The 25,990-nt window shown below is 38.9% G+C and overlaps 1 protein-coding gene across 1 annotated transcript; it reads left to right on the top strand.

The window, feature by feature from the left end:
- Nucleotides 1–3,159: 3,159 nt before the first annotated feature.
- TMEM35A (transmembrane protein 35A) lies at nucleotides 3,160–25,238 on the top strand. The gene is made up of 2 exons (XM_077146771.1): nucleotides 3,160–3,429; nucleotides 23,567–25,238. The coding sequence occupies exons 1-2, from the start codon at nucleotides 3,310–3,312 to the stop codon at nucleotides 23,948–23,950; spliced, it is 504 nt and encodes a 167-aa protein (XP_077002886.1). The 5' UTR covers nucleotides 3,160–3,309; the 3' UTR covers nucleotides 23,951–25,238.
- The last annotated feature ends 752 nt before the right edge of the window (nucleotides 25,239–25,990 follow it).

Raw genomic sequence — 25,990 nt, 5'->3', positions numbered from 1 at the left:
AATAGCAATAGAATTGCAGTTAGGAGTAAATGAGCTTATATATGTAAACAACTCAGAATGGCACTAGACACATGCTGAACCCTCAATAAATGATCTTTCTACCAACTAAAAGGATTTAACAAGAGTGTTCACAAAAGATTTGGCAAAGTGGCTGAATAACAATCAATAGTTTTCTTATAAGCCAACAATAACCAGTAGAAGATATAATAGGGGAAAAAATCCATTCATGATGACAAAAAAATAGCATAAAATCCTAAAGAACAACCTCAAAGATAAATGTATAGGATCATAGGATCTGCACCATGAAAATAAGGACACTTGTGTATCTCTCAGCAACTAAGGTTTAAATAAACGGAAACAGACACCACGTTCCTGTATGGGAAAGCTAAATTTTATAAGATAATTTTTTCTCTCTCTTTTTTTGTTTGCTGTATAGTGGGGTCACATTTCATTCTCTTTCCACGTAAGTGTTCCCTTATTGCAGCACCATTTATTGAATTTTTGTTTATTTTGGTTTTTTTGCTTGTTTATTTGTTTGTTTGGGAAGTGCATGGGCCAGGAATCAAACTCAGGTCTCCCGCATGGCAGGCAAGAATTCTACCTCTGAACTACCCTTGTACCCCCATAAGATAACAATTTTTAAAAATTAATTCAGGGTGGGCCACTGTGGCTCAGTGGCAGAGTTCTCACCTACCATGCCGGGGGCCTGGATTTGATTCCTGGTGCCTGACCATGTTAAAAAAAAAAATTAATTGAATTCAAGTAAATTTCATACTTATTTTAACTTCATAAAGTGATTCTAAAGTTCACCTAAAAGAATGTACTTTACTCTACTATACAACAAACTCATTGGGAGTAGGATCTATGCCCATTTTTCTGTGTTTTCCCAGTGCCTAACTCACTTGGATACAGATTGTAGGCACTCAGTAATTTATAGTTTGAATCATAATCAGAAAAATCAAACTCTTCCATCATAAGATGTGAGCAATTGCTAAATCTTAAAATGTTACTACTCCTAGGGGGATTTGAATTTAAATCCATCTCCCCTTCCTCAACAAAGATGTATAAGGATGTGGTATGCAAAAGGCATTATGCTATCTACCATGGGAAATATATAGAAGTGGCTCCTAGTGGAGTACATCAGGAAGGAGCAAGAAGAGAACTGCATCCACTGAGCTCTTATTACATGTGAGATATTGTCTTAGGCACATTATGAATTTGGGATTCTTACAAAACCCTACAAGGCAGGATTTTTGTCCACATTTTACAAATGTGAGAATGGAAGCTCAGAGTCATTGATTTATCCAAGGTTGCAGAGTTAGTGGCCGAGCTAGGATTTAAACCCTGGACCTTCTGGGTCTGACTCTGTTCTCTCTCTAATCAACACTGCCTCTCAAAAAATTATGTGTATGTGTGCCTGTGTATAATGACAGTGCTAAGCTGTATCAAGTAAGTGTCATACTAATGGTACAATATATTATAGGAGAGGCAGTAGAGCAATGGTTAAGAGACTGAGTTTCAGAAATACTAACTGCCTAAGGTTTGACTATTGGCTCTCCATTTGCTAGCTGTGTAATCTTAAACAAGTTACTCAACCTCCGTGTGACTCACTGTCCCCATCCATAAAATGGGAACTCAGGCCTACCTCACAGCATCGCCAAAAAAATTTTTAATGAGTTAATACATATAAAAGATAGTGTCTGGCACCTAATAGTCAATGAATATTGGCTATTATTATTGGAAATCAGAGGAGGGAGAAATCATACACAGCTTGGAAAGTGTCAGAAAGGCTTTATGGAGGAGGTGACATTGAAGAAAAGGTTGAATGAAAAGTGGTGGAGTGAAGAAAGGGCATGGCCAAAGGTGGGGGAAGTGGGAAGGTCAGGTCGAATGGGGCCGTGAGTAGATAGTAGATAGGGGTGGCAAGGGACGGTGGGAGGTATTGGAAGATAGATATGTTTCTAAAGACAAGGGTCAAAATGTGGAGAGCCTTGAATGCCAAATTTAAAACTGGAGTTAACCACAGGGCAATGTAACCGAGAAATTAGGATTTAAGGGATGATTTTGATTACTGAATCATATTCCTTTTTGCTTTCTGGGATGTTGGAGTAGACAGAGCAGAATACCTGAAAGCCTTAACCTATAATTAAACTGCCCTGATATCTGAAATGATTGCAGAAGCCCTTATCTTGTGCCTTTGTGACTACAAAAACTGATCCTGCTCTTATCTGTCATTTTCTTTTAGGGCAAAGGCCCTAATGCTAATGAAGAATTTAAAGTCAGCCATTAACTAGCTTCAGCCCCGGACATTTGTTAATCATATCAGCTAGACTCTGCTATTGAAAGATAACTAGTCTCCCTTCCTTTGGGCTTACATCTTTAGTACTGAAGTGATAGCCTCCTCCCCTACCTTCAATTTCTGTTCTCGTATTGAAATGATATTAATAACACTGTTTCCTGTTTTGCTTTGAACTTGCTATTTGAAATGACCTCACCTTGCCTTGCTAAAATCCTTAAAAACTTTGAACCCCCTAAACTCGGGGAGACAGATTTTGGGCCACTAGGCCATCTGTTCTCCTACTACATGCCTAGTAATAAACTCATTCTACCTTTGAAACCCTGGTGTTTCAGGAATTGTTTATTGAGTGAGTTGGGCAAAAAAGTATTCACGGCTTTTGTCTGGTAACAGTAATGGAAGCGATTAAATGTTTTTGAAGAAGAGGAAGATAAAGCCTTCTTTAAAAGCTGTAAAGCCTGACAATTTTGCAGTTTTATCCTTGAGTGCTACCAACTTCAAAGAATAACAATTCTGAGGGCCAATGTTTACTTTAAGAAAACGAAAAAAATGGGAGAGATAGGGAAAGGTAAAACAAAGGAATGAGTAATTAGAGGAAGATAGAAGAGGGGAGAGATGAGAGAAGTGCACCTGGTAGGAAGTAATAGAAAGAAGGCTCTTCTAATTCCTTATTCTAGGGACTGCTCGTGACCGAACTTGAAGCAAAACCTATTTTTTACCCGTTTAAGATTTTAAGTTTCCACCTCAGTTTAGGGCGTCATGTAACTTCGGTACTGTGCTTTTAGCCAGTGAGGAGCAAGCGTAGGGCATTAGGACCCAGCGATTGTTGTAGTGAGAGTGGTTGAATCTCGATCTCTCAATTTTTCTCTGGAGCTCCCTCCTCTCCCTTTGTCATTCTAGCTGCTTGCTGCCTCTGCAGCGTCTCTCTAGCTCTCTGTGCTAACTGCCTGCGTCTTAAACAGACAGGGTACGCAAAAGCAGAAGGATTAGCTGGGACCTGCCTTGGTGACCCCATGGCATCCCCCAGAACCGTAACTGTCGTGGCCCTCTCAGTGGCCCTTGGACTCTTCTTTGTTTTCATGGGAACTATCAAGTTGACCCCCAGGCTCAGCAAGGATGCCTACAATGAGATGGTAAGTGAAGCAATTGGGTGTTGAGGCAGCACCCTCAAGGAATTGCGAATACCTCGCGCCTTCTTTCCTTCTCACTCTGCGGTCCAATTCCCGTTCCCTTAACCCCTACCCCCAGCCCGGACCCCTCCCTTTTCCCCAGCAACTTTGCAGCACCCAAGAGCAGCTGGGCAAGAGAGGTTTCATTTGTGGGCTATGCTGGGAGCAACTGTTCTAGAGCCTCTGAATGCCCGTTGGGGGAGGGGCTGCCCAGCGAGCAACCCCCACCCCCCATTAAACCAGAAGGCTGAGACCTGTGTAACACCTGTCAGTGGCAGGAGTCCTTCCCTCCCACCAGGCCATACCCAAAGTCCAGGCAACCAGTCTGCAAGTCTGATTCCTTCCCTAGGAGCTAAGAGTTTATAGCAAGCTGCAGAGTTTATTTATCTTGAGGAAGAACAAAGGGAAAGGAGGGAAAGGGCTAGGAGAGAATGGGCTAAAAACAAGCAGATTTTAGGGCCTGACTAGCTCTTCTTCATCCCAGACCAAGACTGATAATATTCCCCTATTCTGTCACCTGGGTATTTTATCTCTATACTTGAGACAAAGAAGTCTTGGCCCAAATAAAGGCACCAAATGCCTGCTTCTTCCCCTTCTCTTAAGGGAGAGCTGGATTTTTGTGTTTTTTGGTAGATTTTCTGCAAGGTCTGTTTTTTCTCTCTTGCAAACCAGTCGTTAATCCCCACCTTGCCTCCTGTGGATGCTCAGGGCCAGGACCTCTGCATGTTTTCCCCTCTGCAGAGTTGGAATCACCAAAGGTGACTGGCCAAAACGTCTCCTCTGCAACCTGGGGGCTGGGCTGCTTTCCTTAGTTGGGCATGATGAGGACTTGTTTTGATGCTGTGGAGTACTAGGACATGGCAGAGGATGTTTCCAGCACTTTCCATCTCCCACCTTTCTTCCTGTTACTTTGGGAATCTGCTTCACACTGCTTTTGCCAGACTTACAGTAAATAGGGGAACCCTATTAGTGGGCTCTCAAGGTCAAGAAGGAAAGGCGCTTAAGGGAGGAACAGAAGGGAAGAAAGAAAAGAGGCAAGAAGGACTCCTTGTCAGGGCTGAAGTAGGGAGGAATAGCCTCACATGCTGAGAAGAGCAAATAGCTCTACTGGAGTCTACTGCAGAGCCTTCTAGAACCCCTCAACATGATCTGCAAATGGATGTAGACTAGCAAACTGTAGATGCTTAGAAAATGTTTCCCGGCAGCTGTGGTTTGTGTCTCGGGATCTGAGCTGACACAAGGTCTTTCCATGTCTCCCTCACCACAGGATCACCATGGGATAGAGGGAGGATGGCTAAGACTGAAGGGCCCAGTTCTAACCTGCCACCCCCCCACCCCCAGTGGCATATCTTAATGTGTTTCTCCTTCTCCCCTTCCCTGCTTCTAACATGTTAGCCAGATGGAATTGAAATCAGGTCAAAATGAGTATCCAAGGCAGCCTATGTTGGGAATAGGGGGTGGAGCTGCAGAAGCCACCAAAGGGCTTGAAGAGGGTGAGGGCAGAGACAGGGTGAAGGGGAAATGCCATTATATTTTTGTCTTATGGTAGTAGTTGGGTGTTATAGACAGATTATAAATAAATGAATATGCTCTTGCTTTTCTTTACTTTTCACATATATACATATATTTATATATTTGTGTGTATGCATGCCTTAGGCATTTTTTAGCTTTCCTTTTCCTTAGGGACATAGCACCCTTCTTCAGTGTACTCTCTGCCCCCCAAACCCTGCTCAGCTGCATTAGAGGCCCCCAAAACTGCACCCTAAGGACAGTGTTAGCCTCTGTAGGCAATACAACTAAGATGGAGTCACCAGAAGCTTCCTATCAGCTTGGCAAGAGCTCACAAGGAAGACTGGCCACAAACGGCTTTATAGTAGGTTTCTTCCTAGGAAGTGGAGCTGGCTATTGTAATCCAGTGAGAGGCAGAAGAATGAACACATTTGAAGATTTTATATCATATAATGATACCTATTTAAATAGGTGTAATTTAGTACAGCAGAATAGAACCAGTGGGGGTATGTGTGTGTGTACCTATGTATATGCTTCTGTGCTCTGGGGCATCTGGAGGGAATAGAAGGAATATATCTAACTGGGAAGGTAGATTTCACAGTAGTATAAGGCTTGAAAAGGATTTTCAGACTGCTATTTTCCAGAGTCCCCTCCTGCACTGATCATTGAACCACAGACTAGAGGTAGCCCTCAGGCATAGGGTCCACGTGATAGTGCCTGGACTTGGCCCAACTTGATTCTTGAAGCCATAGAAAAGGGGGAAAATTCAGTTCTAGTAAAAAGAAGGTGCTCAATATGTATTTATTGAATGAGTCATTGTAGCATTGTTTTGGCTGGTCACCACCTTTCAGATTTCTCTGGTTGGCTCTTGATTGTGTAGTTCAGGAACTATTTCTTGCTTCTCAGAAGGAGGCCAGAGTTCTTCAGAACCCCAATCCTAAATCAGCTGGGATGATTATTTGGGATGTTCCATTTTCCATTTAGAAAGAGTGATTCCTCTGCATTGATGGGTTAATCATGTATTGACTGCAGTGGCTTTTTTAAAAATAAGGTCTCAAAGTGTTGTTGCTGCTGTTATTTTAAGATTATTGGTTCTTTAAACCATCTCTATGAGGTATATTCATTTTGTTCACTATTCTTATTTTACTGATAGAAGGACTTAAGTAGAGCAAAACTACCCAAGTCATAGGTAAAATTTGGGAGCAGACATTAAAGTCAATAAATGGTTATAACTGTTTTCTTGTACGGCGGATCCTACAATTGATTGTTGAAAACATATGGCACATTCTTATTCCTTTTCTGTACTGGTTCAACTGAACCAATCTATATTTGGGGGTTCTGTTTTACTTGGAAACAAATTTTTCAAATTTAGATTTTGTTTTGCTTTTCTGTCTACTATATTTTTCTTGTTCTAAAAGCATTAGTGTTGTACCTATGTGTGATCCCCTCCATGGAGAATTGCTGCTAAAAAACAACCAGGCAAATGACTATGTACTTCTTTCCTGTCTCTGCAGGGGAAACCAGAAAAGGTTAGTGGAAAGCATATAGGCTTTGGAGTCACACAGGCTTGGGTTCAAGTCCTAGTACTCTTGGAGACTCAGTTTCCTCATCTGTAAAATGTGGATAATAATACCTGCCTCAGAAGGTTATTGTGAATGTTAACAGAGATAACATATGAAAGCGTCTACTACAGTGTTTGCATATAGTAGGTATTCAAGAATTGCTGGCAGTGAGCCATGATGATAATTGATCCTATTTTATGCATTGGTTCCCTGCCTAGTTTGGCCAGTTAAAAGGGTTGAAATCAGGCCTTTAGAAGAGCAAGATGATATTCTCATTGCCCTCGTGAACAGGCTTTTATGTAGCCAGCTAAGACTTAAAAATCCACACTTACTGCTGTGGAATTAACACAGTGAATCCCATCAAAATCTTCTTCAGATTTGGAAGATATAATTATAGAGTACACTAAATCTCACGTGAATTCAACATGACTGACCACTCCTTTGGCTAAATGCCATCACTAATTCACTTTAAATTGGGAGACAGAAATTACCCATGCTGTTAAGCAGTTTCCTTTGCAGGTGACTGGGAACATATGATAGCTGATTTGTCCTAAATTTCATATTCAACTCTATGTAACAGTGGTTCCATCCTGTAAGCACAGAGGGCCACATATGGAATAGGAGGCCACATATGGAATGGTAAGAACTCACCAAAATCCCATCACCATGCAGCCAAGGGATTTTGGCTCTGAGAATGAAAGGGCAAGTCTCTGCTTCTTTGCTTCCCTTCATAGTAAAAATTTGTTGATTTGATTGATTTGCTCACCTGTCGTTTAATGCCCTCCTATTTGTGTAACCCTGAGGAAACACTATAGATATGTTTGGGTAGTTTATTTTATGTTCATAGGTAATCTTTTATGCTTCCAATCACTGCCATTAATTGCTTTCTAACTAGGTAATGAGATAGTAAATCACTCATGCTTTGAACTGCTCTCTGAGGTGTGACAGTGCACTTATCCCTGTAGAGAGGAAACTGAGACCCTGAGATATGAAGTGACTTTGCTTAATTCACACAGTTAGCTATCAAAAACTAAACTATACATTAGAGTTTACACCAGGGAGCAGGTAGCCTCTAAGTATGGCCAACAGCTTGTTTGCTTCAGAGTAACCTTTGACTGATTGTAGAAGAAAGGCACTTTTGCTCTAAGATACAATCTGGGAGGGGTTTCCTTTTGTTACTATGACCAGGTCTGCCAAATTATTCTTTAACTGGGCCTTTTATGCCAGTGGAAAGTGGAATTATTTAAAAGGTGTTTATCCAACACATGAATAGTTGGCAATTAAATATTCAATGACTTTTATTACATTTAAAAAATGATCTGTGATTTACATGTGGCATTTTTTTTCCTACAGAGATTCAGGAAAATTGCACAAGTCAGTACATTTTTCAGCCCTTATGTTGGCTTCATCATCCAGGCTGAGATTTTATTTTGTCAGTGCCATCTTCTGCTTTCATATACATTTTCCCTGTAAATTTATTGAAATGTAGCATACATTCACAATGTGCACATAAATTCAGTATAAAGTTCAATGAATTTTCAGAGAACTCCTCTGTAAGTAGCATTCATATAAAGAAATAGAGCATGATCAGCCCCCCAGAAACCTCCCTCATGACCATTTTCAATTACTTACCCCATCAACGTTAATTACTATTCTGACTTCTAATGATGCAAATTAGTTTTGCCTGTTTCTGAACTCTATATAAATGGCATTATACAGTATATTAACCAAATTATTTTTTCTTTTACTGAATTTGCATATGTGAATTGATAGACCTAATCACTTGCCCTGTCTTCCCATTTTGTCCTGTTAGCTTCTGGCTTGGGTCAGTTATTAATAGCAACTGAAGATGAATATTATTAGACAGTTTTGAGCTGTTCATGTTTAATGTCAGTAGTTTGATGTCATGGACCCTGGGGTGTTGTGAAGAATAAATGACAAAAGGAAAAAGGCATGACTAAAGAAAGGTTCCATATGTTTTGATTCACATCTGACTCACATCTCCTCAAACCACGAAAAAGGACCTGATTCATCACTATTACTAAAACAATTATTGTGGCTTGTGAAAGTGTGGATTTCTAGTTGGGTGGTTTGTTAATGATAAAATGCTTGTGTGGCCCCTGGTTGATCCTATGATGCTATGATTCTTTGACTAATTCTCCAAAATGCTTTTTAAATTTAAACAAAAAGGGAAACTGAGGTAATAAGATACTTAGAACTTTCTCCAAGAAATTTATAGGCAAATTAAGATTGGAATTTACCTTAATAGTCCCAGTCCAATATGATAGTCCCAATCATATTACTGGATGATTGCCTTTGATTGAAAATATTTGAAACATTTGGTTAAACCCTTCTTTTTCCTACTTCTTTCCCTATAAGGAAACTGCTTGCAGAGTCTGAGCCATTGCAATGGAAAGGAAACAGACCTAACAAAGTGAAATGCAAGAGCCTTTTGGAAGAATGAGTCAATAAACTCTCTTTCCTCTTCTTATCAGTACAATTAAGGACTTTAGAGACCTAGCCTCAAGATATGTGACCCTTTCATGTGAGAATTGGGGTAACTAGACCAAGCTTATCTATGAAGCTGGCAATAGTCGGATTCTTTTGATATCTGCATCTACTCCCGAAGAGAAATAATTAAAAGATTATTCTTGGATGGGTCCAAGCTTAGTCTCATTTATGGCAAACTAAATATTCCCTGTCTGGAGTCCTGAAGAAATAGATCGTTAACGGTACCTACTCAGATTTGAACTAAAGATTTGGTGAAATGGTTTATTCACATCTGGTTTCCTCTTGAGAAAAGGTGGAAAGAAAGAGACAACAGCTGCATAAAAATATTCACAGCTGTGGTTTAAGAGGCTAGCCAAACAACTGAAAAAGTAATATGGAGTTCCAGCAAATTTAGAGGGGAAAAAAAGATCACTAAAGCCTTAGAAACATGATTTAAAGACCAGGAAATGGGCCCAAGGGCTACAGGTTCCATTGTAGATAAGAATCTATTCTTGAATGATGGGGTGTCAGCCCAAGCCAAAAAAGGAGCATTTCCAAAAGCAACTCAGCCAACATCTGGGAGCCTTGGCTCGTAACTGACTGCAAAAAAAGTCATTTTGCTTCCTGTGTTCATCACGTCAGAGCTTACACTTGGGTCTAGAAATTGTCTCATGGGGAGGTTTGTGGTGTTAATTAGAAATGGTCTTTACTTAAAAGTGTTGAGGAAATCCCTTGGGTATAGATTTCTTTCACTAATGCCTCCCCCCCCACCCCATCATCAGAATGCAGAGGGGGGAAAGAATAGACACGGTGTTATCTAGGTTAACAGTGAGAGGAAAGGGACAGTTTTTTCACCACTACTCAGTTTAGCTCTGTTCCTCATTGATCTGTCTTGGTCCATCCCAGAGATTACTCTACTACTGGTCAACTTCTCTCTAAATTTCACTTGGAAATCCATGAATTTACCTAAAATGTGAAGATGAAGGAAGAACAACTAACACTTTGCATTTCCTATATGCTCGGGAATAGGGTATGGACTAGGATGAGGTGAAATTTTAAATAAAGACAGGACATGACAGGGCTAGAATTATGGGAAAGTTAGTGACGCGAGGTTGGGTAAATGCAGGGTTAGATCCTGCCTTTTTTTTATTTAATCTTTTTTTTAATTTATTAAAGAAATTAACAACAAACTAACAAAAACATTAACATATCATTCCATTCTACATATATAATCAGTAATTCTTAATATCATCACATAGTTGCATATTCATCATTTCTTAGAAAATTTGCATCGATTTAGAAAAAGAAATAAAAAGACAACAGAAAAAGAAAGAAAACGATAACAGAAAAAAAAAAAGATTATACATACCATACCCCTTACCCCTTGCTTTCATTTATCACTAGCATTTCAAACTAAATTTATTTTAACATTTGTTCCCCCTATTATTTATTTTTATTCCATATGTTCTACTCCTCTGGTGACTTGGTAGATAAAAGGAGCATCAGACATAAGGTTTTCACAATCACCGAGTCACATTGTGAAAGCTGTGTCATTATTCAATCATCATCAAGAAACATGGCTACTGGAACACAGCTCTACATTTTCAGGCAGTTCCCTCCAGCCTCTCCACTACATCTTGAACAACAAGGTGATATCTACTTAATGTGTAAGAATAACCTCCAGGATAACCTCTCGACTCTGTTTGGAATCTCTCAGCCATTGACACTTAGTCTCATTTCACTCTTCCCCCTTTTGGTCGATGCTAATTCTCAGCTTATTCTAGGGTTTTTCTCAATCCCTAGATGCTGAGTCTCAGCTCTTTCTAGGATTTCTGTCCCACGTTGCCAGGAAGGTCCACACCCCTGGAAGTCATGTCCCACGCAGAGGGGGGGATGGTGGTGAGACTGCTCGTCGTGTTGTCTGGAGAGAGAGGCCACATTTGAGCAATAAAAGAGGCTCTCTTGGGGGTGACTCTTAGGCCTAAATTTTAAGTAGACTTGACCTATCCTTTGTGGGGTTAAGTTTCATATGAACAAACCCCAAGACTCGGGTCTCAGCCTATAGCTTTGGTGTGCACACTGCTTGTGAGAATATCAAGAATTCAACTTGGGGAAGTTGAATTTCTCCCCATTCTCACCATTCCCTGAAGAGGGCTTTGCAAATAATTTTCCACTCACTGAATGAATCACTCTGGAATTCATCAGGGCATCACTCTGGACATACCAACAAAATCTCATGTCCTGCCTGAGATTCCAAGTACTTATGGCATTCAATCAAACCCTGCCTTTATTTTTATTATTTATTTATTTGACTTTTTTTTTTTACTATTGTGAAAAATAATATATACAAAAAAGCAATAAATTTCCAAGTAACTTTTAATGAGTAATTACAACAGATTTCAAGTTTGGTACAGATTACAGTTCCATGAATTTTCATTTTTTCTTCTAGCTGCTCCAAGACACTGGAGACCAAAAGAAATATCAATATATTGGTTCAGCAGTCATATTCATTTGTTAAATCCTATCTTCTCTATTATACTTTTCCTTCTCTTTTTTTGTGAAAAATGACATATATATAAAAAAGCAATAGATTTCAAAGTACCTTGCAACAAATAGTTGTAGAACAGATTTCAGAGTTTGGTTTCGGTTACAATTCCACAATTTTAAGTTTTTATTTCTAGCTGCTCTAAAGTACTGGAGACTAAAAGAAATATCAATATACTGATTCAGCACTCATATTCATTTGTTAAAGCTGACCTTCTCTGTATAACTCCACCATCACCTTTGATCTTTCTCTCACTCTTTAGAGGTATAGTCATTATATATATGGACTATAGTCATTATAGTTTTTTCTTGTTGGAAGGGGCTGTTGATATGATGGGATAGGGGGATGGAACTAGTTGATGTTCTAGAAAGGCTGACCCTCTGCATTTCAGGATTTATCTGGTCCAGAGACTTATCTGGAGTTTGTAGGTTTCTGCAAAGTTACGCTAGTGCATGGAACCTTTGTAGAATCTTATATAATGCCCTAAGTATTCTTTAGGATTGGCAGGGATGGTTTGGGTTGTGGTTTGGCTAGTTATGATAGTAGCAATGTCTAACTGAAGCATGTGTAAGAATAACCTTCAGAGTAGCCTCTTGACTCTATTTGAACTCTCTCAGCCACTGATACCTTATTTGTTACACTTCTTTTCCCCCTCTTGGGCAGAATGGCATTTTTGATCCCACGGTGCTAGGGCCAGACTCATCCCTGGAGGTCATCTCCCATGCCACTAGGGAGACTTTCATCCCTAGATGTCTTATCCCACATAGGGGGAAGGGCAATGGTTTCATTTGTAGAGCTGGGCTTAGAGAGAGAGAGAGGCCACATTTGAGCAACAAAAGCGGTCCTCCGGAGGTGACCCTTAGACATGCCTATAGGTAGGCTAAGCTTTTCTGCTACATACATAAGATTCACAAGAGCAAGCCTCAAGATCAAGGCCTTGGCCTTTTGATTTGGGTGTCCCTAATGTTTGACACAGTATCCGGGGTTTCCCTGGTGGTGAAGTGTAATAGTTCCATATTTTTTTTCCCATTCCTCAAGGGGCTTTGCCAATACTTCTTTTTTCTTTGTATACTGTATGGTGGGGGTCATATTTCATCCTTTTTCCATGTGAGTATCCCTTTATTGCAGCACCATTTGTTGATTTTTCTTTGTTTGGTTTTTCATTTGTTTGTTTGCTTGTTTGTTTGTTTGGGAAGTGCATGGGCTTGGAATCGAACCCTGGTCTCCTGCATGGCAAGCAAGAATTCTACCGCTGAATTACCCTCACACCACCGCCAATACTTTTTTTGGGGGGGGGGGTGAATGATCCGGGAATTGATGTAGATGCTTTTTGATTATCTGCTTAATATACTCTGAGATGTATCCAGGCATTACATTAAGCTATATAGGATTAAAGGCTCTCATTCTTATTCTGCGCTACGTTTGTTTGGATTGTTTAAATGATCTATCCAGACAGGTTGAGTTATATTATGTGCTACTGAAAATTTAGGTTCTGGACAAAACCTTTCTTCCTTTGTCTCAAAGAGTAGGTGAAATTCTAAACTACAGGCAATGTCTTCCTTACCCCTGTATTCTGATTTACCTTAATCCTGACCTGATTGACTTTGTTCTTATCCCTAAATACCAGGTTATACATATATAAAGCAGCCCCTCAAACACCAGAAATAGCAATTATCACTCCAGACTACATGTGACTGCTATGAAAGCTTACAGTCTAGGCCTAAGTTTTCTTATAGGTGTTTTCTAAATGAGATCATACAATAATCACTCTTTTGTTTCTGGCTTATTTTGCCTCACCAAATGTCCCACATGTTCATTCACATCATTGCATGCCTTACAACTTCTTTCGTTTTTTTAGCAGCACAATGTTTGATCATATGTATATACCATCATTCGCCAATCTGCTTCTCAGTCAATGCATCTCTCACCTCCATCTGCTTTACCATGGTCATAAAAGTGGAATCATACAATATCTATCCATTGATTTCTGGCTTATTTCACTCAACATTATGTCCTCAAGGCTCATCCATCTTGTCATGTGGTCCAGGATGCTGTTTCATCTTACTGCTGCATAATATTCCATTTTATGTATATACCACATTTTGTTAATCCACTTGTCTGTTGATGGACACTTGGATAGTTTCATCTTTTAGTGATTGTGAACAGTGCTGCTGTGAACATTAGTGTGCAAATGTCTGTGTCGACTGATTTCACTCTTTTGGATATATACTGAGTAGTGATATTGCTGGGTCATAGGGCAACTCGATATTTAGTTTTCTAAAGAACCTCTAAACTGCCTCCCATAGCAGCTGTACCATTCTACATTCCAACCAACAGTGCATAAGTGTCCCAGTTTCTCCACATCCTCTCCAACATTTGTAGTTTCCTATTTGTTTAATAGCAGCCATTCTTATAGGTGTGAGGTGGTATCTCATTGTAGTCTTGATCTGCATTTCCCTTTTAGCTAATGAAAGTAAGCATCCCTTCATGTGCTTTTTAGCCATCTGTATTTGCTCTTCAGAAAAATGTCTATCCATTTATTTCGCCCACTTTAAAATTGGGTTGTTTGTTCTTTTGTTGTTGAGTTGTATGATTTCTTTATATACATAGGATGTCTAACCTTTATCCAATGTGTGATTTCCAAATATTTTCTCCCATTGAGTTGGCTGCTTCTTCACCTTTTTGACAAAGTCTTTTGAGACACAAAAGCATTTGATTTTGAGGAGTTGAGAAGTTCCCATTTATTTATTTTTTCTTTTGTTGCTTGTGCTTTGTGTATAAAGGTTAGGAAGGTATCTCCTATTACTAGGTCTTAAAGATATTTCCCTACATTTTCATCTAGAGCTTTATGGTACTGGTTCTTATATTTACGTGTTTGATTCACCTTGAGTTAATTTTTTTTTTTTTTTTACTTTTACATCGGCAGGCACAGGGAATCGAACCCGGGTCCTCTGGCATGGCAGGCAAGCATTCTTGCCTGCTAAGCCACCGTGGCCTGCCCCACCTTGAGTTAATTTTTGTATAGGGTGTATGGTAAGGGTCCTCTTTCATTCTTTTGGCTATTAATATCTAGTTCTCCCATGTCCATTTATTGAAAAGACTATTCTGTCCCAGTTCAGTGGATTTGGGGGCCTTGCCAAAGATCAGTTGACCATAGATTTGGTGGTCTATTTTTGTACTCTCGTTTTGATTCCATTGGGCAGTACCTCTTTGTGCAAGTACCATGTTGTTTTGACCACTGTGGCTTTATAAATTTTAAAATCAGGAAGTGTTAAACCTCCCACTTCTTTCATCTTTTTAAGGATGCTTTTAGCTATTCAGTGTCTCTTTCCCTTCCAGATGAATTTGGTAACTATCTTTTCCAAATCTTCAACATAGGTTGTTGGAGGTTTGATTGGTACTGCATTTAATCTGTAGATCAATTTGGGTAGAATCGACATCTTAACTTTATTTAACCTTTGTATCCATGAGCAGGGAATGTCTTTCCACCTATTTAGATCTTTGAATTCTTTTAGCAATGTTATGTAGTTTTCCACGTATAAGTCCTTTACATCCCCAGTTAAGTTCATTCCTAGTTAATTGATTCTTTCAGTTGTTGCTTTGAATGGAATTTTTTCCTTAATTGGCTCCTCAGTTAGGTCATTGCTTGAGTATAGAAACATTGCTGATTTTTGCACATTCATTTTATATCCCACTACTTTGCTGAATTTGTTTGTTAGCTCACATAACTTTGTTGTAGATTTCTCAGGATTTTCCAAGTATACTATCATGTCATCTGAAGAAAATGAAAGTTTTCCTTCTTCCTGTCAATTTGAATGCCTTTTATTTGTTTTTCCTGCCTGATTGCTCTAGCTAGAACTTCTAGTGCAGTGTTGAATAATAGTGGGAATTGACAGCATCCTTGTCTTGTTCCTGATTTTAGGGGGAAAGCTTTCAGTCTCTGTCCATTGAGTACAATGCTGGCTATGGGTTTTTTAATATATGCCCTTTATTATATTGAGGAAGTTCCCTTTGATTCCTATCTTTTGATATGTTTTTATCTAAAAAAGAGGTTGAATTTTTTTTTCTTCTCTATCATGTTAACTTTATTCAGAAGGTGGCATAGGGTTTTTTTTTTTTAAACATAAAAACATACAAACACGACCATTCTTACCATATGATCATTCGATTCTTGGCATATAATCAACAACTCACAATACCATCACATAGTTGTATTTTCATCACCATGATTATTTCTTAGAACATTTGCATCAATTTAGGAAAAGAAATAAAAAGAAAAAAGAAAAAAACTCATACATACCATATCCCTTATCCCTCCCTCTCATTGATTGCTAATATTTCTAGCTACCCAATATATTTTAGCCTTTGTTTCCCCTTTCTTCTATGCCCTTTATCATTCCCTTTCATTGATCACTAGCATTTCAATCTACTAAATTTATTTTAACATTCGTTCCCCCTATTATTTATTTTTAATCCCTATGTTTTACTCATCCGTCCATACCATAGATAAAAGGAGCATCAGACAAGGTTTTCACAATCACACAGTCACATTGTGAAAGCTATATCATTCATTACACAATCATCTTCAAGAAACATGACTATTGGGACACAGCTCTACATTTTCAGGTACTTCCCTCCATCCTCTCCAATATACCTTAACTAAAAAGGTGATACCTATATAATGCATAAGAATAACCTCCAGGATAACCTCTCGGCTGTTTGAAGCCTCTCAGCCATGACATTTTATTTTGTCTCATTTCTCTCTTCCCCCTTTTGGTCTAGAAGATTTTCTCATTTCCTTGATGCCAAGTCCCAGCTCATTCTAAGATTTCTGTCCCACGTTGCCAGGAAGGTTTACACCCCTTGGAGTCATGCCCTGCATAGAGAGGGGGAGGGCAGTGAGTTTGCTTGTTGTGTTGGCTGAGAGAGAGGCCACATCTGAGCAACAAAGAGGTTCTCTGGGGGTGACCCTTAGGCCTAATTTTAACAGGCCCAGACTATCCTTCGTGGGGATGTTTCATTTGAACAAACCCCAAGATTGAGGGCTCAACCTATTGCTTTGGTTGTCCCCAATGTCTGTGAGAATATCAGGAATTCTCCACATGGGGAAGTTGAATTTTTCCCCTTTCATGCCATTCCCCCAAGGGGACTTATTATTTTATTTATTAATTTTTTAATTTTTTAAAAAATATAACAAACACAAAATTTTTTTTATTAATTTTTTAATTTTTTAAAAAATATAACAACAAACACAAACATTCTTAACTTATGATCATTCTATTCTACATATATAATCAGTAATTCACAATATCATCATATAGTTGTATATTCATCATCATGATCATTTCTTAGACATTTGCATCAATTCAGAAAAAGAAATAAAAAGATAACAGAAAAAAATTCATACATACCATACCCCTTACCCCCCCCTTTCATTTGTCACTAGCATTTCAATCTAAATATATTTTAACATTTGTTCCCCCATTATTTATTTTTATTCCATATGCTTTACTTGTTTGTTGATAAGGTAGATAAAAGGAGCATCAGACACAAGGTTTTCACAATCACACAGTCACATTGTGAAACCTATATCATTATACAATCATCTTCAAGAAACATGGCTACTGGAACACAGCTCTACATTTTCAGGCAGTTCCCTCCAGCCTCTCCATTACATCTTTTTTTTTTTTTTTTTTTTTTTTTTTTTTTTTTAAAGGAAAGACAGAGAGAAGGAAGGAAGGATAGAAGGAAGGAAGGAAGGAAGAAAGGGAAACATTTTTAAACATTTTCTTGTTTTATTGTATTCTGTTTCTCCGTTTTTGTTACATGGGCTGGGGCCGGGAATCGAACCGAGGTCCTCCGGCATAGCAGGCAAGCACTTTGCCCGCTGAGCCACCGCGGCCTGCCCTCTCCATTACATCTTGACTAACAAGGTGATATCTGTTTAATGTGTAAGAATAACCTCCACAATAACCTCTCTACTCTGTTTGGAATCTCTCAGCCATTGATACTTTATTTTGTCCCATTTTGCTCTTTCCCCTTTTGGTCGAGAAGGTTTTCTCAATCCCTTGATACTGAGTCTCAGCTCATTCTAGGATTTCTGTCCCACGTTGCCAGGAAGGTCCAGACCCCTGGGAGTCATGTCCCATGTAGATAGGGGGAGGGCAGTGAGTATGCTTCTCTTTTTTTTTTGTCTTAATTTTTTCTTTTTATTATTAAATTTCTCAAACATAAAAATGTAGAAAATAGCATAATGAATACTTACATACCCATCCCTTAGAATTAAAATTTTGCTATATTTGCTTCATTTTTTGTTTCCTATGGTAATTTAAAGTTAAATTAAAGCATCATGACATATCTCTGTGCGGTTTGGGCCAACCGCTAAACTATCGGGGACCCTCTACTCCTCAGCTTCTCACTGCTTGCTAGACGACACTGCCACATGCTGAAAAGGGGCTCGAGCCGGGGGTCTGGGTCCAAGGGGCGCGCGCAGGAGACCTCGCTGGGGGTCTAAAGGACTGGAGGCCGAGCCAATTAAGGCATGAAGCGAGGTAGCTTTATTTTTGGTAGACGCTTATGCCAGGGCCGCCAGAAGCTAAAGACCACGAGGCTTGACGAGCCCTGGATTATATACAGTTTGAGGAGAGGCGGAGTTAGGGTGTGGCCTCCAGGGGAGGGTAGCCAATCACACAGGGAGGACGGATGAGTGACTGTGACCATAGAGATGCTGTTCCTGAGTGTACCCATAGCAGAGGATGTTGGGTAGGTGGAGGACTAAGGAGAAGGCCAATAGGGTTAGAGAGACAAGGCTGCATCATCACTAGTCGCTGGTGAGGCTTGTAATTCAGAGGCTTAGAAGAACCAGACGTGCCAAAATGGCGAGGGAGGGAGAGAAAGAGACTAAGCCACCAGGCCAAGAATAAAATTATGCCACATCTCTGCACATCTCTTAAAAAAAAGAGCCTTTTCCTGTCTAACCACAATACCATTGTCATACCTATCAAAATAAACATAAATTGCCTAGTGCAATTTAATACTCAGTCCATACTTATCTTTTTCTGATTATCTCTAGAATATTTTTAAATTTATTTATTAATTTAAAAAATTTAACAAATGAACTAAAACATTAACATGTGATCATTCCATTGTACATATATAATCAGTAATTCACAATATCATCACTTAGTTGCATATTCATCATTTCTTAGAACATTTGCATCAATTCAGAAAAAAAATAAAAAGAAAACAGAAAAAGAAATAAAACGAAAACAGAAAAAGAAATAAAACGAAAACAGAAAAAAAAAGATTATACATACCATACGCCCTACCCCTCCCTTTCATTGACCACTAGCATTTCAAACTAAATTTATTTTAACATTTGTTCCCCCTATTATTTATTTTTATTCCATGTGCTCTACTCTTCTGTTGACAAGGTAGATAAAAGGAGCATCAGACACAAGGTTTTCACAATCACACAGTCACATTGTGAAAGCTATATTATTATACAATCATCTTCAAGAAACATGGTTACTGGAACATAGCTCTACATTTTCATACCTCCAGCCTCTCCATTACATCTTGAATAACAAGGTGATATCTACTTAATGCGTAAGAATAACCTCCAGGATAACCTCTCCACTCTGTTTGGAATCTCTCAGCCATTGACACTTCGTCTCATTTCACTCTTCCCCCTTTTGGTTGAGAAGGTTTTCTTAATCCCTTGATGCTGAGCTTCAGCTCATTCTAGGATTTCTGTCCCACGATGCCAGGAAGGTCCAGACCCCTGGGAGTCATATCCCATGTAGATAGGGGGAGGGCAGTGAGTTTGCTTCTTGTGTTGGCTGGAGAGAGAGGCCACATCCGAGCAACAAAAGAGGTTCTCTTGGGGGGTGACTCTTAGGCCTAATTTTAAGTAGACTTAGCCTATCCTTTCTGGGGTTAAGTTTCATATGAACAAATCACAAAATCCCCAAGGGGACTTTGCAAATACTTTTTTATTCACTGTTCAGATCACTCTGGGATTTATCAGGGCATCACTCTGGGCAAACCTACCAAATCTCATGCCCTACTCAAGGTTCCATGTAGTTATGGTGTTCAATTAAACTGTCGCATAAGTTATATTAGGAAATGCACTAGTCAAATTATAAATTTTGCACCAAGTAAACATTTTTGCTTTAGTCTTACACATAAACCAAAGTTTTAAAATATGAGTTACCATCTCTTTTCAACACCTTGCAATATTGACATTCCTTTGTTCTTCAGGAGGTTGAATTTTGTCAAATGCTTTTTCAGGATCAATCGAGATGATCATGTGATTTTCCCCTTTAGTTTTTTTTTATGTGCTGTATTACATTAATTGATTTTCTTGTGTTGAACCATCCTTGCATTCCTGGTATAAACCCCATTTGGTTGTAGTGTATAATTCTTTTAACATGTTGGATTTGATTTGCTAGTATTTTGTTGAGAATTTTTGCATCTATGTTCATTAGGGAAACTGGCCTATAGTTTTCCTTTCTTGTAGCGTCTTTACCTGATTTGGGTATTAAAATGATATTAGTTTCATAAAGTGAGTTAGGTATTATTCCTTATTCCTCAAATTTTTGGAAGTTTTAGGAGATTGGTGTTAGTTCAGATCCTGCCTTTATTTTAAAATTTGCAATTTTGTTCATCATGGAATTATTCATCTGGATTGAGTTTTATGGAGCCCCCATAAATTTTGCAGCCATGGCCATAACCTCTCTCATCTCATCCTAGTCCTGGTTTCTGCTCAGGAAACTGAGACTCAGAGAGATCAAATAATTTGTCCATGACATACAACTAGAAAGTGGAGGAGATGGAATTTGAAACCAAGTTTGTTTGAATATAAACACATGCTTTTTTCACTTAACCATCAGTCTTTTAACAGTCCTCAGAGTGAATCATCTCATGCCACTCATGATTATTAATCCATGAAATAAAGTTGCATTCACTTGTGCAGAAGCGAGAAGAAATGATTTAACTATTCTAAGTGCCAGACGCTTGTAAGTGGTTAGTTGACTTTCTGCCTTATTCCTATAACACTTGTCTTGCATCTGATGCTTTCAACTATTCTCACTTGAAATTCTTCTAGGCCTCCATGCCTCTATCTATCCTGATTTTCCTTCTATTTTTCTGAACATGCCTCCTTTTGTCTGTTTTTTTTGTAGACTCACTTCTTCTTCTGGTTCCTTTATTGTCCTGTCACACAATTTTCCTTACTGTACACACTTTTGGTCAGCAATGCTATCTTCTCCAATATTATATATTGATGATTATCCATTCTGTATCTTTAGCTCGTACCCCTCTTACTGAGCTGCCTACTAGACACAGTCACTTACATGGCTGTCTTAGAGATACTTCAACTCAAACATCCCCAAATTGAATTGCTTGTTCCCCCTCTGCTCCCTGTCTTCCCCTGCCAACGCGTTCTTCCTGCTGCATTCCCAAACTTGGAGAACGGTAGCACCTATCTAACCAGGCATCCGTGCCTGAAAATCTTTCTTGACTCTTCTTTTTCCTTTAGTGTCCATGCCCAATAAAACACCAAATTCTATTGATTTTGCATTCAAATCATCCCTGAATCTGTCCTCTTCCCTCTATTCTCACTGTGACTAGCTAGTTTTTCACCTGGATTCCTTGATTCCATGCATGCCACTTCAGATCCACTCTCTATATTGTCTCCAGAAGGAACGTCCTAAAAAGCAAATTGATTATGTCTTTCCCTCTGATTTATAGAATAAAGTCTGGTTTCATAGCACAACATATATATTTCTCTGTGATATGACCCATATATATCTCCCCTGTCTCATGTCTTACCTTTCTTTCTTCCCTCCCCCAACCAATGCTGAAGTATGGCAATGTTGTCAACAAACCAGTCTTTTATGTGTTTCAGGGCCTTTGCTCATGGAGCTTCCTCTGCCTGCAATGCCCTTTCCTCCCCCCCTTTTTTTTAATACCTCTTCATCTTTTAAGATTTCAACTCTAGCTTTTTCCAGGCTTCCTCTTAGGAAACTTGACCACTTCCTTTGTTGTGCCTCTGCTTTACCCACTACTTAATTTTATTCAACACCCATAATGCTTTAGTGCACTTATGTATTTACATTTTCTGTTCTTCCTCTTATAAACTGCATGCTTCAGGAAGGCAGGGCCTTTAAATAATTGATATCTGTAACTAGAGCACCTAGTTCAGTGCCTAGCAAAAGGAGTCACTCCATAAATATGGAATAAATGAAAGGATACATAATGAAAACAAAGCAGGGAACCAATCCAATAAAATTCTTGATGAAATTTCATCAATTTACTCACTGGTGCATCATCTTGCAATGAAGCAAAAAAGAAGCCATAAAGCTTGGAATTATCTATTACTCTAAGACAATATACTTCTATTACTCTGTAATATATCCAGTTACTCTCTCCTCTGTCCTATGATGTCTGCCTTGTGCATACCTCTATTATCTAACATTATCCTTGTTGCTTTATAATGTTATTTATTGTTTTCCCCACTAGAACAAAAGCTTCTTCACCCTGTCTTATTCTTTTTTATATCTCCAACACATAACACACAGTAGATGTTCAATAAATATTTGTTGAATTAAAATTAATGAATTTGAACTATACTAAGTAAAATAGTGTCTTGTAGAGGTCTGGGGATTTACCACAATGAATATGAGCATGATTTTGTCTTACCATATTTCAAAAATAAAAGGGGCTAACATTTGCACACATTTTTATTTTTGGTTTTGCTTAGCAAACACTTTAAAAGTTTTTTTTTAGATTCCAAAAATGTAAATTTCAGCTCAATTCTTTTCTGAATGATCACAAATCCCAAATTAGGGATGTCCAAATTAGTAAGGCTGTGCCATGCTGTGCCTTTGCCTTGTTTCATTTTTGTTGGTATTCATATGTGTTCTAGTTTGCTAGTTGCCAGAATGCAATATACTAGAAATGGAGTGACTTTTATAAAGGGGAATTTAATAAATTGCTAGTTTACCATTCTGAGGCCATAAAAATGTCCTAATTAAAACAAGTCTATAGAAATGTCCAAATCTAAGGCACCCAGGGAAAGATACCTTGGTTCAAGAAGGCTGATGAGGTTCAGGGTTTCTGTCTCAAATGGAAAGACACAGGGCGAACACGGTCAGGGTTTCTCTCTCATCTGGAAAGGTATGTGGTGAGCACAGTGTCTTCTGCTAGCTTTTTCTCCTGGCTTCCTGTTACTTGAAGCTCCCCGGGAGGCATTTTCCTTCTTTATCTCCAAAGGTTGCTGGCTGGTGGACTCTCTGCTTCCTGTGGCTATGTTCTCTGCGCTCTTAGAACCTCCTGGCTTTCTCTCTTGTTGCTCTCTAGCTTTTTCCAAAGTGCTTCTTCTTTTAAAGGATTCCAGTAAAACAACCAAGACCCACCTGGAATGGTGGAGACATGTCTCCACCTACCACGTTTAATACCCACACTGATTGAGTCACATCTCCATGGAGATAAGCTAATTAAAGTTACAACATACAGTACTGAATAGGGATTAGAAGAAAGCGTTGCTTCCACAAGATCGATTAGGATTAAAACATGGCTTTTCTAGTGGTACATAAACATTTTCAAACTGGCACAGTATGCATCTGGGTTTGGAAAATGTGGATGTAATTAACACATACCAGTTTTTATGGGCCCAGTGAATTTTCTTGCAAATTCTTAACATTATGATTGATAATTAGAAAAAATTATTAACTATAAAACCCAATTATCTGTCTTATTCCATTTGGTGTTTTCAATGAGGTTTAAATCACAGGTATCTCGGGAGATTGCTTGTTTTGATCTTATTTTATTTACAAGGCTTTTATTTAGGGGACACAGTAAAGAAATGGGAATGCCATTGGCTGGTGTGGAAGGGGAATGGTGGGTAAGAAGCATCTTGGTTGTGTTTTCATCATTCTAACATGAAAATCATAGTTAATGCAGTGATTTCCTTATGGTATTTCCACTCTAGAAACGTGCTTACAAGAGCTATGTCCGAGCCCTCCCTTTGCTGAAGAAAATGGGAATCAATTCCATTCTCCTACGCAAAAGCATTGGAACTCTTGAGGTGGCCTGTGGCATCGTCATGACCCTTGTGCCTGGGCGTCCCAAAGATGTGGCCAACTTCTTCCTACTCTTGCTGGTGTTGGCTGCGCTCTTCTTCCACCAGCTGGTTGGTGATCCTCTCAAACGCTATGCTCACGCCCTGGTGTTCGGAATCTTGCTCACCTGCCGCCTGCTGATTGCCCGCAAGCCTGAAGACCGGTCCTCTGTGAAGAAGCCCTTGCCCAGGAAGACTGAGGAGCAGCCCACCTTGTATGAGAAGGCCCCCCAGGGCAAAGTGAAGGTGTCATAGGAAAGCAGAAGTACAAAAAGTGGACTTTTCAGGCAGTTGCCTCCATGACATCAGTAAGATGTTAGTGTGTGTTTTTCATCCGATTTATTTATCTTGGGGGAGAGGGAAAAATATAATCTACAAAGTAATGACCCTATTGGCTTGTGTATATATCTATATCCTAAGTGACCTCCCCACATAGACATATGTGCACCACCTTTAATCACTTTGCGCAACTCTCACATCTTGCTGCATGTACATGTATATGGCTACTATTGAAGTGTATTTGTGAGATGGACTCCAGCAAGCATGTGACTGTGAGATTGTGTAGGAAAATGAATTTAATGACCATGTGTGTGTTTGCATACATGTATGTGCAGAGGAAAAGGCTCTGACTTTGAACTATTCCTGCACAGGTATCCTTCCTTTTATAGCTTGATTCCAGCAAAGGCAGAATAAAATAGACCTCATCTAAAGAGAATCCTATATACTTCTGGTATAAAATAAGTGGTGTATTCCCATGGTGGGGGGGGAGGGAAAATCCCTCAATAGATTAAGCTGAAAACTTAAACTCACCACATTAAGAAAAGGTTCCTTCAGTTTGAGACACTGGGTTATATGTAAAATTATTAGTATCTACTTGAACGGTTGTTTAAATGTTAAATACCATACTGAGTTTAATTAAAACAAGAGATATGTGCAGTTAATAGTCTTATTTTTCAAATATTAAATAGGAAATTTCCCCTTGTCTTTGTACAAGACCAACCTATTAAGCCCCTTTACTCACAGTTTGAAGCTGAAGCAGTAAACTTATTACCAAACATCTTTTTTTTTTTTTTTAATTTTCTTAAACCAAAACCTGCTTCACTTTCAGTATTCTCAGCAACTAACCAAGATTTGGCAGTTGCTCCACTGTTACAGTTGAGGGAGCAGGGATTGGTCCTGTTAGAAGTATTTGAATCTCCAACTCTAACTGTCCTCTTAAGTCATCTGAAATTTGACAGAGTTGCTGTATCCAGTGTTTCTCTACCAAAAAATCCACTAGTCTTACTGGTTCTTCTCTGAACTTTGCTAGAATAAGCAGAATTCCAAATCACTCCTGGTGGTGTCTCTATTACTCTGGTGGGTGGAGTTTCACTGGGGGAAGGACATTTGATATATGTTAGTTGGATTGAGCAGTATGAAAATTTGCTTTTTTCTTCATATGCTGCTGTTTTTCCTTGTTAGATGTGCTTTGGTGGTTTAATATTAACATGCCAGGGATGGGGAAAGGGGTGGGGGGTTGTGTGTGGGGAGAGTATGAATTGTATTTTCTTCAGTATCATTGTTCTTGGTAATTGATACTTCTCTGTCTTATTTCTCTCATTCTTTCAAAATAAAAATTTTTGAAATTTTGAGGAAACTGGACGAATATTGAAAACCTGGAAAAAAAAAAAGGTCATATCAAGGGATAGGGGTTCTTCTTTGAAGCTGGGTGGGGGGGGGAGGAAAAGAAAGAGAAGGAGGGGCATAATCACATAATATACTAATGGTCAATTTTCAATCTCCCACATGTCTGTAATGTTAACACATAAGACAAAAAGACCATCAAATTGGGACCCCAGTATAGTTTCCAAGTTTGGAGAGTTCCGTTTCATTAGGGAAAGGTAGAAGAAAAGATTTCAGAGAAAATTGCTAGTATATTAAAGTGAAACACTGTCTTTCACTACGTATGTGTCCACAAAGTGGCACAAGTTGCACTGCCACAGGCCTGTCACATTAGGCAAGTTTTTTCACCACTCAGGTCCCCAGCTTCACAGTCTTCAAAAAAAGAAGGGGGTTGACGCCTTAAAATCTCTTCCAATTTACATTTCTTTGAGCCTATGAACTGATTAAAAGTGTGAAAGATGACTCGAGACAGTTTGTTTTACTAGATAAGGAACAGCAGCTATCTTAGAAATATTTGAAGCATCAACAGTCTCAATTTTCACATATTAAGTTTGTGCAAGTACTCTGGAAATCATATAAATATCACATGTACTCTAATATTTCTGCTGTAATCATTCCCAAATACATCAACTT

The sequence above is a fragment of the Tamandua tetradactyla genome, chromosome X (assembly GCF_023851605.1).
Source record: "Tamandua tetradactyla isolate mTamTet1 chromosome X, mTamTet1.pri, whole genome shotgun sequence".
In the NCBI taxonomy this organism is placed as follows: Eukaryota; Metazoa; Chordata; class Mammalia; order Pilosa; family Myrmecophagidae; genus Tamandua; species Tamandua tetradactyla.
Note: the sequence above shows the minus strand (reverse complement) of the source record. Positions and strands in the feature narration are given on the sequence as shown.